The sequence below is a fragment of the Pleurodeles waltl genome, chromosome 12 (genome assembly GCF_031143425.1).
Source record: "Pleurodeles waltl isolate 20211129_DDA chromosome 12, aPleWal1.hap1.20221129, whole genome shotgun sequence".
Classification (NCBI taxonomy): Eukaryota; Metazoa; Chordata; class Amphibia; order Caudata; family Salamandridae; genus Pleurodeles; species Pleurodeles waltl.
The window spans coordinates 689,000,262-689,020,606 of NC_090451.1; the positions used below are offsets into that span (position 1 = coordinate 689,000,262).

At 45.7% G+C, this 20,345-nt stretch overlaps 1 protein-coding gene across 2 annotated transcripts in view; it reads right to left on the reverse strand.

Annotated features, from left to right (window-relative positions):
• The window catches only part of LOC138266824 (monocarboxylate transporter 13-like), an 89,691-nt gene that overhangs the window by 10,479 nt on the left and 58,867 nt on the right, over nt 1-20,345 (reverse strand). For both annotated transcript variants that reach the window (XM_069215499.1, XM_069215500.1), the window contains exons 3-5: nt 9,053-9,281; nt 7,326-7,469; nt 1,554-2,339 (exon numbers count right to left, since the gene is read on the reverse strand). In XM_069215499.1, coding sequence (XP_069071600.1) covers nt 1,554-2,339; nt 7,326-7,469; nt 9,053-9,263 — 1,141 coding nt within the window. In that variant the 5' untranslated portion in view covers nt 9,264-9,281. The remainder of the gene's footprint in view (nt 1-1,553; nt 2,340-7,325; nt 7,470-9,052; nt 9,282-20,345) is intronic.

The following is a 20,345-nucleotide window of genomic DNA, read 5'->3' on the forward strand; positions in this document are numbered from 1 at the left end:
CATATGTCATGTGTTTACTCAAGCTGATTACTGCTGGCATGAGTCAACTTATGCAGCGGAGGAGTTCCCAGCAGGTAACAACTACTTTCAGATCCAGTTTTGTGAAGAGATAGGAATCTGACAACCATGAGGATGGGGTGTCTTGTTCTTTCATTGGCTTTCTTGGGCTGATGCATGTTAATACATATGCATATTTCTTCATGTTGCTTGGCTTTCTTCATCAACAGTTTGGGTGACATCCAGTGAGGTGATGCGAGAAACTTTCTGAAATTCGCTCTCCACCTGTAAAATGGGCTGCAGCAGTGTTGCAGAACAAATGGTGTGAACTGGCATCATATTTATCTTACTTCTGCCTGTGCTGTTCCCTTTGAGGCAATTCCTTTGATAAGATTTACATTTTGAGGATTACTTTTAGGCTACCATTGGCATGATGGCTTTGTTGTTTGAAGTAGAAATATTACATGAATTTGTCAGCAGTACAAGTGATATGCGTCTGGATCAGGTGTGATGGGACATTAGGCTTCTATGTATGAGTCACCATGGTAAACCGTGAATTTTAAAACATCCACAGGATAATGGGTTTAGCTCCCCTTGAACCAAAGATCTTGACGGTTGAGTTAGCCAGTTTTGTCAGATTTAAGCCAGTCATGCTGCAACCTATCCGTGAGACATATGGAGGCACAGATGGCAAAAAAGCACTGTGTGGCACACACACATGTCGGAAGTCAGCAACACCATTTTTACACAACTTACCTATGTTTTTATAAGCTCTCTTTGGTGTTAGCTTAACATTTCTGTCGCTTACTGCCAGCTATTGAAGACATACATCTAGCCTAACACAAAAAAGTGTCAATAGGCTCATAAGACCCTTGCCTGGATATCTGCTAGCCAGATCTCTCAAAATCAACATTAGTCTGGAATACACTGCAGCACAGTCCAGTGCATTTATTGTAACAAAGTAGCACTCTAGCTAGAGTTGAAAGCATGGTCCTTGAGATGAGGGCCCTCATAAAACACGGTGACGTTGGGAGCAGTGTTGTGACAGCATTATGAGCCTTTAGAGGAGGGGGACCTCTAAGGGGGTCCTTACATGCCTGCAAAATCTGCCATGTCAGTCATCATCCACTAATGAGACGTGGGGTCCACGTAACCGAGGCGGCTTCTGCATCACCATTTGTAATGTTTTTTTGAAGTCATTTGTCCAATACTGGGCACGCAGTTAAGAACAAATAGACATAAAGAGGCCTCCTCAAACTACCTGTCTGCACCTGAGTGAGACATGAATACTATTGTGCAGTAAATGCATGGGTGCAGATGTGCAGTCCTTCAAGAAAATGGATGGTATCATGGCAGGAGTCAGCTGCAAAGCTGCACTTGCCAACTCCTTTCCTGTCCATTACAAATTCAGTTCCCAGCCAAACATTCCCAACCATAACCAGGCCATTATTTATCCCATCTCCTCTACCTTCTGTTCCTATCTCTCTCCCATCTGCTTCCCATGGCATCTCTCCTGCCCCTTCCAATCTTTTCTGCTCTTCCCCAATCCCTTTTACCTGAAAGTGGGGGCCCAAGCAGTCCCCCGACGCTCATGACCATCAGCACTAGCCCCACCGCACTGGTCACCCTCTCAATGGCCATCAGATCAGGTAGCACGGCGAAGATGATCGGGGCAAAGGCTCCGGCGCTCAGACCGTACAAGAGCCCCAGGGCCATGATGCCAGGGAAGGATTTGCCGAGGGGTAGGAGGAGCAGACTGAGCCCAGTTGCCGAGTTCCACAGCACCAGGAGGTGCAGTGTTGTAAACAGCTTGAGATCTGCACAGCATCCCGAGAGGAGCCTTGCCCCTGCATCCGCTAATGCAGTCACTGACACGAGAAATGCTGCCTCGTAGTTGCTGAGGCCGAGGTCCTTTCCATGTGGCACCAGGTGGACGTAAGGCACAAAGTAGCCAGTACCAATAAGCAGCATGCCAACTGAGTACACCAAAAAACCACGGTTCCTAAACAGACTGAGGTCCAGGACGGAGGCCATCTTGCGCAGGAACAAGGTACACTTGGATGGCTTTCCTGATTCTTCTGGGCATTGTCTGGAGTCTTCTGGGACTGGAAGTGGCCGAAGTAGAGCACCACAAATACACAGGTTCAACATTATAGCAGAAAGGATAATGAGGGCTCCACGCCAGCTGTAAGCATCAATGAGAGCCTGGAAGAGTGGCGAGAAGATGAAGGAGGAGAGGCCGTTGCCAGTGAGTGCCAAGCCCAGTGCTAGGACCCTTCGGCGGAGGAAGTACTTTGGGATGGCGCCCATCGTTGGTGCAAATACCAGTGCCCAACCGAAGCCTGGACGGGAGGAAAAACAAAAACATATTCATGATTGACTTCAACCATGACACGTTTACCCCACTGTGCAATGTTACTTCACACTAAGATGCGAAAACAGGAGTTTGGGGAATGGTGAAGGACATGGGGCCTGATTACGACCTTGGCGGAGGCGATTACTCCGTCCTAAATGTGAAGGTTATCCCGTCCGCCATGTTACAAGTTCCATAAGATATAATGGAACTTGTAGTACGGCGTGCAGGACATCCATCACATTTGGGACAGAGTAATCCCCTCCGCCAAGGTCCTAATCAGGGCCATTATCTCCACCACCTTGACGGACTAGCATCTGCTGAATTTAGAAATCATCACTGGCTCAGCAGTGATCTCTGTATCTTAACAGGAACTGTGCCATGATGATTCATGCCAGGGTATAAAAGGTTTGGTATGTAGAAGTCATATGTTTTGATAGTAGTCTACCAAACTTTTACAAACTGTTTTTTTTTTTCATTTCTGAAAATCACAAAAAAACAAGCCCCCACACCTAGAAAGCTTTTTATTTGTGTTTGGGTCCTTATTCTTTTCTGTTCGTCACTGCTAGGTTTTTCCAGGTGGTGAGGGACAAAAATAAGGACTTGGCATCACACACCATAAATAGGGTAAGGTAATGAAATGCTCTTTTTACGATATCTCTACTCTTTCGAGCCATCGAAGGAAGCTTTATGTGGACAGAGCTAACTAGGCACTCTGTCAACAGAAAACTGATGGTCCTCCCGGTCGTAAATAGGACTGGGGGGAAGTCATTTGCATGAAAACAGTACTCCATCGTATTTACGACAGAGTATCCCATCCGCCAAACTCTAAATCACCCCATAAGTGCATCCCCGCTATAGTCCGAACAAATCTTCCTATTAATTAAGTGCCCAGGAAAATCGGTTTCTGTGCTGATTCTGACTTGGCTCCAGCACAGACAGACACACACACACCAGCCACAGCCACACCAGCACACACTTGAAAGGTAACCTGTTGACTGATCTACCGTTAGTTATGCACCGGACTTACTCACAAACAGTGGTATCAATCAATCAGTGATTTTTAAAGTGTGGCTAATCATCTGTAGGGCCTCAATGTGCCGTTTCTGGGCATGCTGCTCAATCGAAGAGCCAGGTCTTGAGGTCCTTTCTGAACTGCTCCAGTGTTGCAGTCTTCCTGAGCTTGAGAGGTAGCGCGTTCCATGTCCGGGCTGCGAGGTAGGAGAAGGATATTCCTCCTGCTGTGCTTTTCCGGATCTTGGGAACGGCTGCAAGGAGCCAGCTGGAAAGAACGGAGATGTCTGTTGGGTACATAGAAGGGGGAGCAGTGGTTAAGGTATGCCAGTCCTATGTTGTGTAGTGCCTTGTATGTGTGGATCAGGAGTTTGTATGTGATGCTCTTGTTGACTGGGAGCCAGCATAGGTCACTGAGGTGGGAGGAGATGTGGCTATGTAGGGGGATGTCCAGGATGAGTCTGGCTGCTGCATTCTGAATTCTATGTAGTCTTGATTGTAGTTTCTTGGTGATGGCAGCATAGAGGGCGTTGCCATAATCCAGTTTGCTAGTGACAAGTTCGTGGGTGTCTGTCTTCCTCGTGTCGGAAGGCATCCAATTGAAAATCTTGTGCAGGAGTCAGTGGGTGTTGAAACATGACGATGAGACGGCGTTGACTTGGCGGGTCATGGATAGAGAGAGGTCCAGGATGATGCCCAGATTGCGTGCATGGTCCGTGGGAGCAGGGGCATTTCCCAGTGCAGTGTGCCACCAGGAGTCGTTCCAGGCGGAAGAAGTGGAGCCAATAACAAGGATATCTGTCTTGTCCAGGTTGAGTTTGAGGCAGCTGGCTTCCATCCAGGTGGCGACTGCTCTGATCCTGTGGTGGAAATTTCTCTTGGCCTTTGCAGAGTCATCGGACTGGGTGTCATCGGCATAGGATTATATGTTTAGCCTGTGTTGTTTTGATTATCTTTGTTAGCGGGGCCATGTAGATATTGAAAAGCATCGGGCTGAGCGATGATCCTTGGGGCATTCCGCAGCATGTGTCTTTGGGTTCAGACGTGAACGGCAGTAATCTGACACTCTGGGGGTCATTATGACCCCGGCGGTCGGTGATAATGCGGCGGTAGTACCGCCAACAGGCTGGCGGTACATACCACCACATTATGGCATTGGTGGGTTGGCTGCAGCCAACCCACCAATTTGCCATTCCGACCGCTATGGCTGTAGCAGCCGTTGGCCGGAGATAGGAATCTCCAGCCCGGCGGACGCTATTGTCCCGCCGGCGGCATCATGACCCTGCCTACTGCCACGGCTTTCGTGCAGTAGGCCCTACCAGTGACAGGGAATTCCTACCCTGTCACTGGTAGTAGGCTCAACCACCCCCCAAACACTCCCCAGATGCCCCTCACACCCTGCTTCATACAGGCTCCCTCCTTCCAATTCCCCACCCCCCCCATTCACGCACACTCACAGACACGCACCACGCATACACACACAGGCATACACGCATTCATTCACTCATGCATCCATTCATTCTCGCACACATCCGTACACACATTCACACCGACACGCAGACACCGATTCACATTTCCATTCATACATGTCTTCACACACATGCATACACACTCGCAAACAACACTACACACACATTCGCATTAACGCACACACTCACGCATTCATACACACAACCCCACACACACACACAACACCCCCCACCCTTCTCCCCTGTCAGAAACCCAACTTACCTGCATCCTGGGGTTCTTCCGACAGGGAAGGAATGGGGCGCTGCTACCCCCAGCAGCGCCCCCCAGCAGAACACCGCCAGGCCGTATTATTTGTCATAATACGTCTGGCTGCGATTTACTGCCGTGGCGCTGCTGGTGGCAGCAGTGCCACCTTAACACCATCCGCCATTATGGCAACAGCCGGATTTCCGCCCTTCTTGTGGCGGAAATCCGGCTGTGGTCATTATTTGGCAGACAGCTGTTAGCCGCGGTGACGTTTTTTTGGCGGCCATCGCCGTGACGGTAGGTGGCATTTACCGCTAATCTTAAAATGAGGGCCTCTGTGTTCTTCCAGTGAGAAAGGGCCTGATCCAATCCAATGTTTTATCTCTGATGCCGGCGTCGTGTAGTCTGTCACAGAGGGTGGACTGGGAGACAGTGTCAAATGAAGCGGAGAGGTCAAGGAGAATGAGTGCGGCCGTGCCTCCATGGTCTAGTATGAAGCGTTTGTCATTGGTGGCTGCTAGGAGTGCTGTTTCGATGCTGTAGTTACTTCTGAATCTGGATTGGGATGGGTCCAGGATTTGGTGTGTCTCGAGCAATTCCTTGAGTTGCTGGTTGAAGGCCTTTTCCATTACTTTGGCTGGGAAAGGGAGCAGAGAGATGGGTCTGTAGTTTTCCCGCTGCTTGGGTCGGTGGTGAGTTTCTTGAGCAGCGGGTTGATCTCGACGTGCTTCCAGTCTGATGGGAAGTTGGTGCTCTCGAAGGATCGGTTGATAGTTCTGTAGAGCTCAGGTGCTATGGTGGCGCTAACCAGGTTGAAGATATGATGAGGGCACGGATCAGAGGGTGCTCCTGAGTGGACAGAGAATTTGAGTCTTTGGATGTCCTCTTTGGTGATTGGGGTCCAGGAGTTCAGGATCTGGTGTGGTGCTGGGTCCGTGGTGGTGTTAGTGGGTGGTGCAGGCGTGTTTTGGTTCCTGAAGCCTTCGGTGAAAAAAGGTGGTGAGGTCATTGCAGAGGTCTTGGGAAGGAGGGATGGATGAGGTGTCTGTCCCTGGGTTTGTGAAGTCTTTGACGACAACGAAGAGCTCTTTGCTGTTGTGAGCACTGGTGCTGAGGCGTTCTTGAATGACTACTTTTTTGGTGGCCCTGATGGTCTGGAGGTGCGTGGCATTCATGCAGGCTGTGCTGTCCTCAGTTGATTTTGCTGTTCCTCCATTTCCGTTCCAGTCGTCTGCAGGAGCTTTTGGATTCTTGTAGACCTGCCGTAAACCACTTAGGTATTTAGCTATGTTGGTTTCCTGGAGGTTTCCTTAGGTGGGCTACATTATTGCCGCATTCCGATGGCCAGTGGTGTAGACTGTGTGCGGCTTCATTAGCATAGCATCTGCTATCCCTGGCAAGCCCTTTGGTATTGTTAGTCTCAGGTATCACAGAGACAGTCGCATGGAACAAAAAGTAAACAAGGCTTTTAAAGCCCTGTTTCCTTTCAGTAGCTTCCACTCCTTCTCTCTCCCTAGCATTTCAGGTGCATGTGGAGGGTGTTTGGGTGCAAAGGGCAAGACAAGCGGTCACCACTGCACTGTAGTTAGTGGTCAGTGGTTATGTGAGGTCATTTCCGCTACCCCAGGCATTTCAGTAAATCCACTTCCATGGAACTTTCCTTCATTTCTGTAGTAGGACTTATTGTGATGAAAAGATATTTGTTTTGGATATACACTCAATATTGTTTGTCAAGTTGGACCTCTACATTTTTAAAGCAGCCAAAAAAACAAATGGGTCTATTCCCATTTGTGCATTCTCCTGACATTCCCTTTTAGTGAGTCTCTTCCACCTACCAAATAGACTTCAAAGGGTGCAGAGACAGCACCCTGGGAGGAAAGCAAAGGGGAACCAATGACCAAAGCACACCCCCTCTCGTCCCCTCCATTCTCACTTCCTCAATCCATTATCTTCAGCAGCTCATTCACTTGTTAGGTACCACAGCCCTTCCAACTGCAGGCCACCTTATCCTAGCCTTTCACTGTTTCCCACAGACCAGCTCTCCCCAGAGCCTTCATCTTCTTTCTCGCAGCCCAGATCTTCCCACACCCTTTAATCTTTGCATCGGCTTCCTCCCACAGCCTATCTGCTCCCAACCCATATATTCGATCTGCTGAAGCTCCCTCACTCCCACAGCTTCACTCATACAGCATCCTCTCCCACAGTTCCACCGCCCGCACCCCATTCTCAGAGTGGGCCACCTCACCTGTCACGCCTCCCAGGGTGAGGTAGAGGTACAGCAGGGAGTTTCCAAATGCGGACAGCAGAATTCCCAGGAAGGCGAAGAACCCTCCAATCATTACCACCGCTCTTGCCCCATACTCCATGCTGAGGGCACTGCCAACTGGACCTGAAACCACATGCAAGATATAACTTGAGGTGATTAAGAGTCAAGGTTGAAGAGGTGGACTGATTAGATGGAAAGGGTTGATAAAAAAAGACTAACCATGGTCTATACTTGAGCCATCACCAACTGACCCAGGACAATCTTCCTATATCCTTTACTCAGATTTCTGACATGAAACATCTTGTCAGAGCTGTACCCACTCAGCCGCAAAATCACAGATGCTTACCCTCGCCCATCTTGTCTGAGCCCTGTGCACAGAGCGCTGCCTTCTCAGAACCTGCCCTCAAAAAGTCTCCTCTTTCTACTTATCCTTGTCCTTATCAATTTCTACCTTCTCTGAGTCCAAATCTGTCAGGGACTTGCCCTCTCAGAGTGATGCTTTAACAGCAGTGAACTCTCTAAAAGCCAGGCCCTTTCCACCCTGTTCTGTCTGAGCTCAGCCTTCTCACAGCTCTGCCCTCTCTGAGCACTGCCCTCAAGTCCTGCCCTTTCAGAGTCTACCTCAGATGCCTTTCCTCTGATACCAGCCTCCTCCCTGTGGTGTCCCGAGGGTGAGTTCTCAAGTGGGACATTCCATTTTGTGTCCTCCCCCGCTCACCTCAATGTTAATAGTGTGATCTATGAGGTAATGTGAAAAGCCAATAAGAAGGACCTGCCAGTGCTACAGGTAGACCATGTTATCTAGTCAGTATTCATGTCTTTTTGCCTCATCGGCTCCCCCGCACGTGCTCCTCAAGTCAAGACTGAGGATGGGACTGACACCTCACCCGGTAGCACCAAATTTCTATTATGACGCCATCCTTGGCCATGTGATTTCGAACCGTTTAACTGAAGAAGTTGCCAGCCTGGCCATCTCTAGAGGAACTGAAACAGAACGCGTGCCACCATGCCTGGCAGGTAGCATGCAAGGTCACAGACGTCCACTCACAGAAGCCTAATGTTCCTGGAGCAGCTGTGCTATAGGTCACACGCGTGATTGGCAGGCATGGATTGTTAGTAACACCTTCCTGCAGAAGAAGAATCCCTCGAAGCGTTTTCCTCTTTCTGTGTGTGCTGCAGCATCCTGACCTCTTAAGAGCAATGGCCTCTCATGAATACCTTTCCTAGTCCAGCCCTCTCAGAGCCCTGTCCTTTCATAGATGTGCCCTGTCAGAGATAAGTATTCCCATTCATGCCTCTTCTGAGCCCTGGCCCCTCAGAGCCCTGCCTTCTCATATCAAGACCTCGTAAGAGCCATGGCCTCTTCCCCCCCTACTGTCTCCTAGCCCAGCCCTCTCTGAAACCTGGCCTCCCAGATCTTGACCTTTTAGGAGCCCTGACCTCTAACCCCTACCTTATTCTAGCCCAGTCCTTTCTGGACCCTGTCCTCTCAGATCCTGACCTTTTATGAGCTGTGACGTCATACTCCTACCATCTCCTAGCCCGGCCCTCTCAGATCTCAGCCAGGTCAGAGGTGGTCATTTTACAAGCTTCCCTTGCCTGTCCACACAGTAACCAGGGCTTAGACTTTTGATCTCATTCACTGGCAATGCTCTGCCCTCTCAGAGGTCACTCAATCCCCCACAATCTGGTCCGCTGCCACTTACTTGCAAGTTGTTGCACAGCGATGGAGATGGACGTGATCCAGGACACCTCACTGGACAGTTTGTGGAACGAGTGGACAAACTCCACGAAGAAAACCCCCAAGGAGCGGATAACGCCATAGGACAGCGCATTCATCATGAACCCCGACAGGACGATCATCCATCCCCATCCCCCATCCGGGGGGGCGTAGGGACCTGCGGTGGGGGCTGCCATCGGACCTTTGGATTCCACCTTCAACAAAGAAAAAAAATGTCAGCCAGATCACCTCTGAGATCGAGGGGGAAAGACTTGCGTCTACGTACAGGTTCCTGCACCATGATATGAGCTATACCTTCTAAATATTGGTCATAAAGTGGGAAATAATAGTCTTGGATTACCCAAAAAACAGTTCTGTACCTCAAAATATAGGCCTTGCTCGCCAAAATACTGGCTTTAAACAGCAAAAAAATTTCTTGAACCCCTATTATAGTACCTGAACACCAGTTTATGTGGCCCATCAGGCTCGGATTGGCAAGGCGGCCAATCGGACATGGACCGATGGGCCTGTGACCGAGCCCATTTGGTGGCCTGTTTTTTTCGGATAAGCAGTTCAAACAGCCAGAGCCGTCCCTGTTTCCACTGCATGTGCACAAAGTGAGAAGCTGTGGTTACAGCCTTTGCATACATATACTGAGCCTGACCCACTTCAGGCCGGGTAATTACCAGAGGCAGAGTGACAATGGGCTACTCCTTCTGTCACAGCAGGAGGTATGACTGCATTCTGGCTCCTTGCAAGTGTGACGGACGCCTCAAGGAGCTGCTGAGTGGAAGTCATCAGCACTCACTCTGAGGAGGACTGGGGTAGGAAGACTGGAGAATTAGGGAACAAGGGGGGTATAAATGAGTCTCTGTTGTTCCTTTTTCCTGTCAGATATGAATTGTTGCATTCAGCTGGGAGGTCATGTACCCTTAACTAACATTGAAATTGGGAAACCGGGTTCGAGTCCCGGTCTTGGCTCAACATCCTGTGACTGTGGGCAAATCACTTAGGGCCTGGTTTAGATTTCAGTGGATGAGTTACTCTGTCACAACAGTGGCAGATAGCCCGCCCGCTGAAATATAAATCCCATTATATCCTGTGGGAGTTCCATAACCTTATAACTCCTCAGTGTCTTGCAATATCCTTATAATATATGACAAGGGGGTACTTTGTCATATATATATATATATATATATATATATATATATATATATATATATATATATATATATATGTGTGTGTGTGTGTGTTATCCTGTTTCTCACATTTCATTGATGATAGCATTTAAAATATAATCACTAGTGTGATTTGAGGTCAGGGCAAGATGTTAGCGTGAGTCAATGTTTGCCCAATTTGGTATAACTGGGCAATTTCTGTGTTTTTTCCATTTTGCACTGTAAATGTAACGACAACTTATCTTTAAATTTATAGTTGAAATTTCAGAGGATGTTTATAAACTAATAATAATTTAATATGAGCAAAGGTAATTCTAAATTAGCTTTAAGAAAGTTTTTTTGAGTAACTATACACACACACAGATATATATATTTATATTTATAGTCACTGAAAAACCCAAAAGTTAAAGTGATTCTATAGTTAGGTCTGGTAATAATATCTTACTTTACATTTTAAAAAAATCTTAGAAATTCACTGGAAAAGACAAAGCTGAAAATGACAGTATAGTTAGGCGAAAACGTCACTTAAAACATATTGTTTTAAACCCATAGGCCACTGAAAATCACCAGTAATAATTAATTGAGATAATTATAAATTGTGCCTGCCATGCATTGCTTATGACCTCCCATACGACAGAGAAGATGGGATCCCTGGGGCCAAAAGTCAGCTCAGACAGGAGCCCACACACATGTACCCCTGTGCCCGAAAAGTGCTGTAATGGCTGTTGCAACATTTATTTTCATGTTGGGGCCAGCCATACAGAGCACTTGCGCTGAAAAAATAAACCCTGAGCCCATCAGAAGGCTTGAATTTTTGCCCAGCAGTCTAGATATCTATAAATTATGAAGCTTAAATTCCCAAAACGTACCCAATGGAATTACACCAAATTGCAAAGAGCACTCTTTCTGGTTGGAGATCTAGCTTTCTACCAAATTTGGAAATTGCTAGAGGAAATTAATTTTGGGCTTGACCCCCTTTGCTCAGCCCCTCAGTGACGTCTCAGTGATGGATCACCCCAAAACTTTCAAGGAAAGAGTGGAGGAGGATGAACTTTTTTTTTGAAAGTTTTGTGAAGATTCGTCAAATAGCTCCAAAGTTGTTGGGAAAATAAAAAAAACAGTTTCCTGTGGCTGCCACTGTGTAAAATATCTATATACTGCAGTGAAAATAGGTGTGGCCCATAACATATGCTATTGTGACCCACACATGTACTACTATAATGTAAAGGTAAACTTTCATGTAATTTCCAGTTGTTTCCTGAAGGTGCTACGCAGGGCACAGGGCAATGATGCAGCACTGCACAGACCTATCAGGATCGTCCCTGAAGGAGTGGTAAATTTAGAGTAAAGGACCTGCTGTGCCCACCTCATCAGTGGCAGGCTGTCAGGAATGAGGCACAGAGTCACATTCCTGGATCACACGTAGAAGCTCAGTAGGCATGGTAAGTGTCAGACACATAATACATTCATTTAAAAAAGGCTGATTGGGCTGGTACAGACTCCCCCAAATATCAAGCCCTGTAAGGGAATGATTAGTAGTGTTAATCATTCTAGTTAGATGTCATGTCAGGTTCATATCTGAAACACCTGCTGGATTGGGGAAAAATCAGTTACATCCAAAGCATCCCGCCCCTACAACATTACAGTATGTGATATATATATATAAACCTGAAATACAGGACAGAGGAAAGAGAGAGAGGGGGAGAAAGGATATGGGAGAAGAGAGTGATGTCACGGGTGGTACAATGTCAGTTGTCGAGGAGGGTTATATTAGAGGACGTGTCTAGGTGTGGTGTCAGGTAGTTTGTGGCTTGTATTGAATTAAGCGGTGGTCTAATCCCTCTCTTGGGATGTTGGGATGGGAGCAGGGAGATATAAGAATCAAACTTAAGGAGGCTTGATTGTTTAATGTATCCGTCTAGTTCATTCCAAAGCCTCTGTGACATCACAGACACACAAGGTGTACATTTTACAGCTGCTGTATATAATCTACCATCACCATTGTTGAAGGAGGGGGTAAAAATCCGATTGCCTTTCATAAATCGTGAGCCCCCAGTACACAAACACACACACACACATTTATGTCGTGCAGGTGAAAATAAATGTGGCTCAACTAAATCTTACATTACTTGAAGTGTGTGTACTAATAAACACACATTCACAGATTTATTACGAAAGTGCAAAGGTCAACGTCAATGCTATTCCCAAAGTAGCATTCAACTGACATAAGAAAGCATCACTGTCTCACACAATGCATTTGACAGTGACTTGACAGAGGAACAGCTCTCCGAAGAGTCACGAGGACTGTTGAGTGTGATCTTCTCTCAGTGCATGGATCTAACCCCTTCTATTCCGGCTAAATACTTTTGTTTATACCAACAACCCACCATCATGGCATAAACCATTTATGCAATGCATAGAGAGAGAAATATGCTATTAGGATTGTGAGCTGCTGGGGTATAGCATGTCCCGCTCATGACCCTCCTACATATATAAATTACTTACACACACTTGTGTAGATGTGTGTGTTTGTGTGTGTGTGATTTCTGGACAAATGAAACGAGGGTTGGGTGGGAGAGGAGACGGATGCACGTCTTTCACACACCTGGAGAACCAAAGAGCGTTTTTTTTGTTTGTTTTACTCTCTCTCTCCCTCACTCCCTCTGCCATTCTTTGAGAATCCATGTGGACTTAGCAGGTAAAATTAAAACAGTGTGGACAGACAAGTCATTTTGGACAACCTAGCTACTGAAATATTCTACAAACCGTAAAAAGATGGAGACTTCCTCGCAGATTTCGCACCTCTCACTCTTGACTCTTCCTGTGAAAGTAGCGCTGCAGCAATGAAATAAGCAGCCTCGAGGAGCTGGAGTGAGAATGGATCTCTTGAGGCGCGCGCAGCAGGTTTTGTTTTCAGGATTAACACAAATTCGTTTTGGAGGAGCGCCGGAGACAGCTGTATCGTTTACCCTGTTTACAAATCTGAGACTTTTGTTTCCCAGCTAATCTCAGGTGGAATTTTACATTTAAACTCCACACCCTTGGTGGCGAACAGTTGGGAAATCGAGAAATCTGATACACGTTTTCCCAATCTGCTGGCCCAGACATGAAAACCAAGCAGTGTGATGGAAAAGAATATGTGAGGGACCCTCGATGCTCTGGACGGCTGCAGCACTCGTTGTGTTGTGTTGCTTTAATTTCTAAAGTGGGGAAGTACTGCCACCTAGTGACGTTATCAGATAATGTGTCTAAACCGCTTGTAAGACGTATGCGCATTCATTGACTGGGCCCTGGTACAGCCCCCACATGAAATGCATTTGTCACCTCTCTGTTCCTGAACTTTGGACAGTTTTAACCATGCTAGGTCTGTGCGGGGAAGAAACAGGCGGAATTATTTCTACCCCATATTCGCGGATACATGTCCCTCTACATAAGTTATCCTGGAATTCTTCATGGGATATTCTTATTTTGGCACTCTGTTTAGGGACTGGGCACTATTTTTGGAAATAGTTAATTCAAAACTCAGTCTGATATGTGTTTTACTCAGGAACCAAGTCTTAAACAAACTTTGTGTCTTCAATTTAAGAAAAAGACAGGTGCCCACAGATTATATCGTAAGAGAAAATGTATTGCTAACATGGCCACCATAGCACGATTCCAAATACTGAATGTAGTTAAGAGTGTTCACATATATCGATCAAGAGAGCCAAAACACTAATCAGTTCAATGCTTTACAGCAAACTGCAGTGCTGTAACAGCCTTCCAGTAGATCTCCCCAACTACTCCTTTGCACCAGTAGATAAGAGTGTGAATCTTGCTACCCAAACTCTATACAGTTTATGTACATAGTCTCCTATCTCAGCACACCTCCATGATAAGACCTGTGCTGGATAAAAGTTGCTGATTTTTGTTTTGACAGCAGTAAGTGGTGTAAATGGGCCAGTTCCTCTCTAACATCCTATCACAAGACACACCACTCAAAACCTACAACCAATCAACCTGACCTTCCGAGTTATCCCTAAAGCACCCCCTCAAAGTTCTGGTCCATCCCCCTTCTGGGTCCTTTGTGTTGGAACTCACTGCCACCAGCCACCCAAGCTACCCCCATCCCCCAACAAGTTTCAAATTAGGGTTCAAGATACATATTCTGAGCCTCTACCAAAAAAGGACAATAACTACTTATTTAGGAACTATTAAATATGTCATAATATTAGTTTTATGAGTCTTCCCCGTTTACAATCTCAAAATGCTGCCCAGTTGAGTACCACAAGGCTGTCTTTATCGTGTGATGTCCGGAGTTTTCAGAAGGGGGGGCTACAGCAGTGTGAACACTTGAGAGAGTGACTGTCTGGAAAGAGTGGTAAAGGATTATTCTCGACTGAATACCACCTGCCACAAATATCACTAAATATTACCGGCAAAAATGCCGCCTCCTTGGAGAGAATAATAGAAAATCTACACCCAGGATATTTTTGTAGATTATATTTAGAACATACAATGACCCCCAATATTATTATGAAAAATTCTAGCATATAACTTTTGGGGGTTTATTAGTCAGAAAGGACTGCAATCACTTCACTACCGGGCCCTGACACTGGCCCCTCTCGTACAGCCCTTAGAGTGGAAGGGTTGGAAGTTGTCAAAGGCTGCTGTTAGGTCTAAAAGAACTTTATACCTTTTATTTGAGATGGTCGCTCATGGATGGGGCCATAAACCCAATGTTTTTGCCTAGTCTGAAGCGTGCGTGAAATGGGTCGAGCAGGACATGCTTTTCTGCAAAATCGTGAATCTGCAGTATGAATAAAAGAGACACTTGGGTATCCAATCGTTCCAATTTCCATTTCTGTCTGTCTCTTAGCTTTAGCAGGCAATTAACTTTCTCTGTGCTACAAATGGGCCAACGTACGTATATTTTTACTGTGTCTGCTGCAGACCATAGTGGGGGTCCCAATCATGTCTGAGAGAATAAGGAATCCCTTGAGTATCCATATTTATCAATTTCCTTGCCTGTGTGTCCTAGATATCACCCAGATGATCCCTGCACACTGCAGCTGTGTGGCTTTCCCTTTCCTAAAATCCGATGCCCATATCCCGAATATTGTAAGTAAGCTTCAAAGTCTAGGCTGTTACCTGCTCAGAGGAGATGCACACGCAATATGTCCAATTTACTTTAGGTGGACAGTGGAATCAGCATTGTAACACCTAGGGTAGATGCTAACATGTTTTAATGTTATATTTTTAATATGCGTAGTTTAGCACATGCCTGGTTAAGGCACTGAAAAAGCCAGGTGTTGTTCCGGCAAGTGTGGTTATGCTTGCGTGGGAAACATCTGTATTGTTTACAACACGTGATTAAGGACATTTCCAGATGCAAAAGGATAAACATTGTACCTGTCGCAACAGCACCCATCACAGAAAGCCTCAACTAGAAGTTCAACTCCTTCTCCAAAGCTGCAGCCCTTTTTACAGTATTTGCACAATAAATCCTTGACGTAACTACGTGTACGTATAACTCAGTATTTAAAGAAGAAAGGCGCCCACTGCAACCCCAGGGCATCATGAATTATACGCAAGCCTATGTAATTCCATAAACCACAGCTGTCTTAATTATCTTAACACCTGCAGTGTATCACTCTCCTACGTAAAGTAGGTCGTCAGTGTATAATGATATTGTTTGTTGGCACTAGCTCTTGTGACCCCCTTCTTCTAAAACTAGCTGCAGAGATTTGGTGTAAAGAAGGACTGTCATGTGTCGCACATTGGGAGTTTCCCCATTGCAAATTTGACTACTCAATTTCCAGGGCCGGCTTTAGGGCGGTGCAGCCAGTGCGGTTGCACTGGGTGTTGACCTGGAGGGTGGGGCACTGAGCTCAGGGGTGCGCTGTGTGTTGCAATAGCTTAAGATTTAAAAGCATCCCCTGCAGAGTTCCTTGTGCATCCATCTTTAAGGCAGCAATCAAAATTTTAAGACAACTCTTGTGATTAATGTTCCTACTAGGGAGAGTGATGGAGTTTTGTCTAGTGGCAGTTTTGACTCACAATAAAGTGGTGCAGAGGGTTAATAAACCTGCTGCAAAGAACAGATCTGTATTTTATGTGGATAGGTGAGGGGATTAGTAAAGCCAGCCTTTACCAGTAGCTTTAAAACAAATGAAATGGATGTAAGAGAAGGGCTATGGCGAGATGAGGGGCACTTTTCCTGGGTGGTAGTGTGGGAATCTGAGTAAGAGGTCATGGGGTAAAGGGGGGTGATCACTAAAAAATAATGTCGCACAGGGCGCCACCCGTGCTGAAGCCGGCCCTGATTATATCATTGCGGAGAAGGGAATGGGTTACTTACTGAAATTGTTTTTTTTTCAGCAGAGTGCATGTTCCATGTTCTGCCATTAAACACCTGAGCTCAAGAAAAAGGGGATTCTCATATGTATCAGTCTTTAAAAAGATGATTAATCATGGGTCTTCATTAAGATCCCCTGTCCTCCCCTACATACTGTGTAAATACCATAATTACTCACATTACAGACAAATAATAAACAGTTGGGGTTGTGAGTGTAGGTAGATGGGGATGGGGTCGATCGAGTAGTAGTTGGAAGTGGTGGCGTCCAGGCGATTCACGACATTTGGGAGGCAGGGCGCAATGCAGTATACCTAGAATGCGTCATCCTTCCCAACTCAAAATGTCAGCTGCTGCCTATCTATGTCATTGAAATTAACTGTTCCATGATGGCGGCTGCCACGAGTTCACTTCCTCTTCAGGTTGAAAGTGGTGGAGATGCTTTAAAGGCAGCTGGGGCGTCATTTACTTATGCTTCCACTGAATGCGTTGGTTGTTTTCTTCAATATCGCTCGTAGTTCCCACCCTGCTCTCCCCAGGAGTGCATCTTTTTTGTTTTTGCCATTTCATCGGGGTTCCCTTCTTATGCCCTTAGACTAGTTGAACGTATCTTTGATGAACCTTCCTATTACTATGGAAACACTGATCAAGTCTCAACCTTGAGTCTGCATCTTCTGAAATACTCTTCCTAGGCCTTTGCGCTCCCCCACTTCTGGGACGTTGAGTGACACGTGTACATGTGCTAAGTTTGTTCTGATACATTGTGGTGATATATGTTATTTAAATGCCTAGACGGAGAATAGTCCAGTATTTCCCCCCTTAACTGCCCTCCAATCCCTGTTTTTCTGAAGGCACTGATTTTTCATCAGCCTTGAGGTTTATTTGGTTATTTTAAGACAGAGCGGCTCTCTGCTAGCATTCCCCGCGTAGTTGTAAGACATTTGAGGTAAGAGAAGGCCTCTGTTCCTTGAGCCTTGACATAGAGTCAGTTTCACCAGCCTAACCACAAGGTCACACTTGTATTATACAAGTCCTCCCAGCCTAGTTAGACCATCCTTGCAAGGGATCTGACACAGACGAGGCATTCTATCGCTCCAGCCCGACACCCCTTGCAAGGTGTACTTCAACAGTGGCCAAGGCAGCCCACCATACTAGTTTGGGGCCCCTCAGAAGATTTGTGTCACTCCAGCTGAACAAAGGAAATACACCTCCCTATCTTGAGACCCTTTGCACAGTATCAGTGACGAAGTTATCCACCACAAAGCATGGGTATCATTCCAAACTATCTGTTTCTCCAACACTGGCCAAGGCAGTCTACCACCATGGCCAGTTCATGCTTGCAAGGTATCAATCGTTCGAGCAGTAACCAAGACAGATCACCTTGCTACCCTGCGATCTTCCAAGGTATCCCTCTCTCCAGAATGGCCCCAGGTGGTCTACCAACCTGGCCTATTCATGCTTGAAAGGAATCAATCATTCCAGCAGTACCCAATGCAGTCTACCTCCCTAGCATGTGATGCTTCCAAGGCATCTGTCACTCAAGCACTAGCTTGAAATCACTTGAAGGTTTTTGATCACTCCAACAGCAACCAAGCCCATCTACTGTCCTGGCATGAGACCCCTTCCAAGGTATCCGCAACTCCAACAGTGACCAAGCCAATCCTCCATCCTAGCTTGAGACCCCTTCCAGGGTATCCATCACTCCAGCAACCAAACCCATCTATCGCTCAAGCTTGAAACCGCTCGAAAGGTATCCGTCAGTCCAACAGTGACCAAGCCTGTCTACCACCCTAGCTTGAGACCTTTGTTCCTGTTCTCTTGTGGCAGCAGTTGTGTGCCAGATTATTTATGATTATGCAAACGAGCATAATGGTGTAATTTTGCATCAAAAAAGTAACAGAAAATTACTCCAAATACTCAAGCGTAAATACATTTTGCCCAGGCCTAATCTTAGTATTTATTGTTGGAGCTCTGTACCCGCGTATGAAGCATGCGTGGGCTAATGTGCTACATGGGACAGTTTTTTGGTGCTGCTGCCCGCCAGTTGACACTTCTCAAATTAGACTTCTTTTTGCATGGCTGTCTCTGGCTCAAAAATAGTTGTTGTTATTGTTTATGGGTCCCTTAACCCAACTAAACAGAATGAGTTTGCTCACAGCTCACAAGACCGTGGCTCTTCTTTCCTTCAGCTGTAAGGGAACCTCTTGACAGTGCCACATGTGGAATTCTTACTCAACTGTGGGAACCCCTTTAAAAGAGTGACAATGATGCCTTAGTTAGTTGTTCAGAATTATTAATGCAGTATGATAAATGTTTTGATAAAGTGAGCACAATTATTTAATACACAGTGGAGTGGAAAGTTATTTGTAATAAATGGAATCATGTAAATACATTAATTTAATTCTTTAAAAACACTTGCAGATTTAATTAAATACATTGCCTAGTACTGTTTAGTAAGATATGAAGACTCAATTAAACATTTGTGAAATGTATACTGACAGTTTGCAGATTTCTTCAAAAGATTGTACCAAACTCAATATACACTTCTTTATTAAAGTGCACAGATTTCCTTAGAAGTGGGTATTTGGGTATATAGGCAGTACATGCACAAAATTCCTTAACTCTTTTCAGATTTCTTCAATACATTGGGCAAAATCTTTTGATTAAGTGTACAAAATGTGTTTGATAAAGTGAGGAGAATTATTCATAAAGTGAGTGGAATAGTCTCATAAATTGTCTGGATTCTTTAACAAAGTGTTTAGTATTGTTAACCAAGGTGGATGGAATTGAGTTAAAAAGGTGAAGAATTATTATAAAAAGTGTTTTGAAAGCATTAATACATTCTGCAGAGCTCTTTAATAAACGTCTGCAGAATGTCTTAGTCAAAGATTAAAATGTTCTAATGAGGTGAGAAGCACTATGTTGTGGTGTGCACAGTTGTTTTAAAAAGGATTCTGAATTGTGATGTTAGGTAGAATTTGTTGAGCGCATGTTCACCAATTGGTTTCTTGGCGCTATAGGAGAATAATCGGAGGATTGTGCTGTACACTGACCGCAGTAGTTTATACAATTAGTGAACTTGTCAAAAGAGCCAGATATTTAGGCTCTCCCTGAAAGTTACAAGGTCCGTGTGAAGCCTAGCAACTTTTGTGTGTTGTGAGGTTCCCTCTCGGCAAAATTCTTCGAACTCTGCTTTGCTCCCTCACATGTAATTTGTTGCCCCCACTCCTCCCTCTTGTAAGTTTATTGAAGATTTGTGCTTTATTTCCTTTTGCACTATGGTGTGGTACAGTCCTTGACTTTCTGCATTCTGTGGCCCACTTGTAACTAGTTCATAGGGTGGCCATTGCAGGTGGACCTGACTCCTTTCGGAGTTCCAACCTGCTCCATCTTGAGACCCAACCCGTCTGTAAAAAAACAGAACACTTACTCACTCTTTTCCATGAATGATACTCAGGGCATGGAAGTCTATGATTCCTCCATCATGCCCCGCACCCAATCACACTGAGCCCCTCTCACAGACCCTTCAAAAAGGAGGTGACATGAGGGGAGTCCCACGATACTGCCACCTCCAGCCATCCACCTGACTCTCTGCAATGCCTGAGGATGTCACACCGTATCCCTAATAAATCACTGAAATTGTGCATCTATAAAAAAGTATTTTTTCTGTATTACCGTAATCATTTCAAACCCATGTGGTTTTATGTGCTGCTGAATTTCAATTTTTTTACTGCTAATTTTTGCTTGTTATGTCACCTACACCAGCT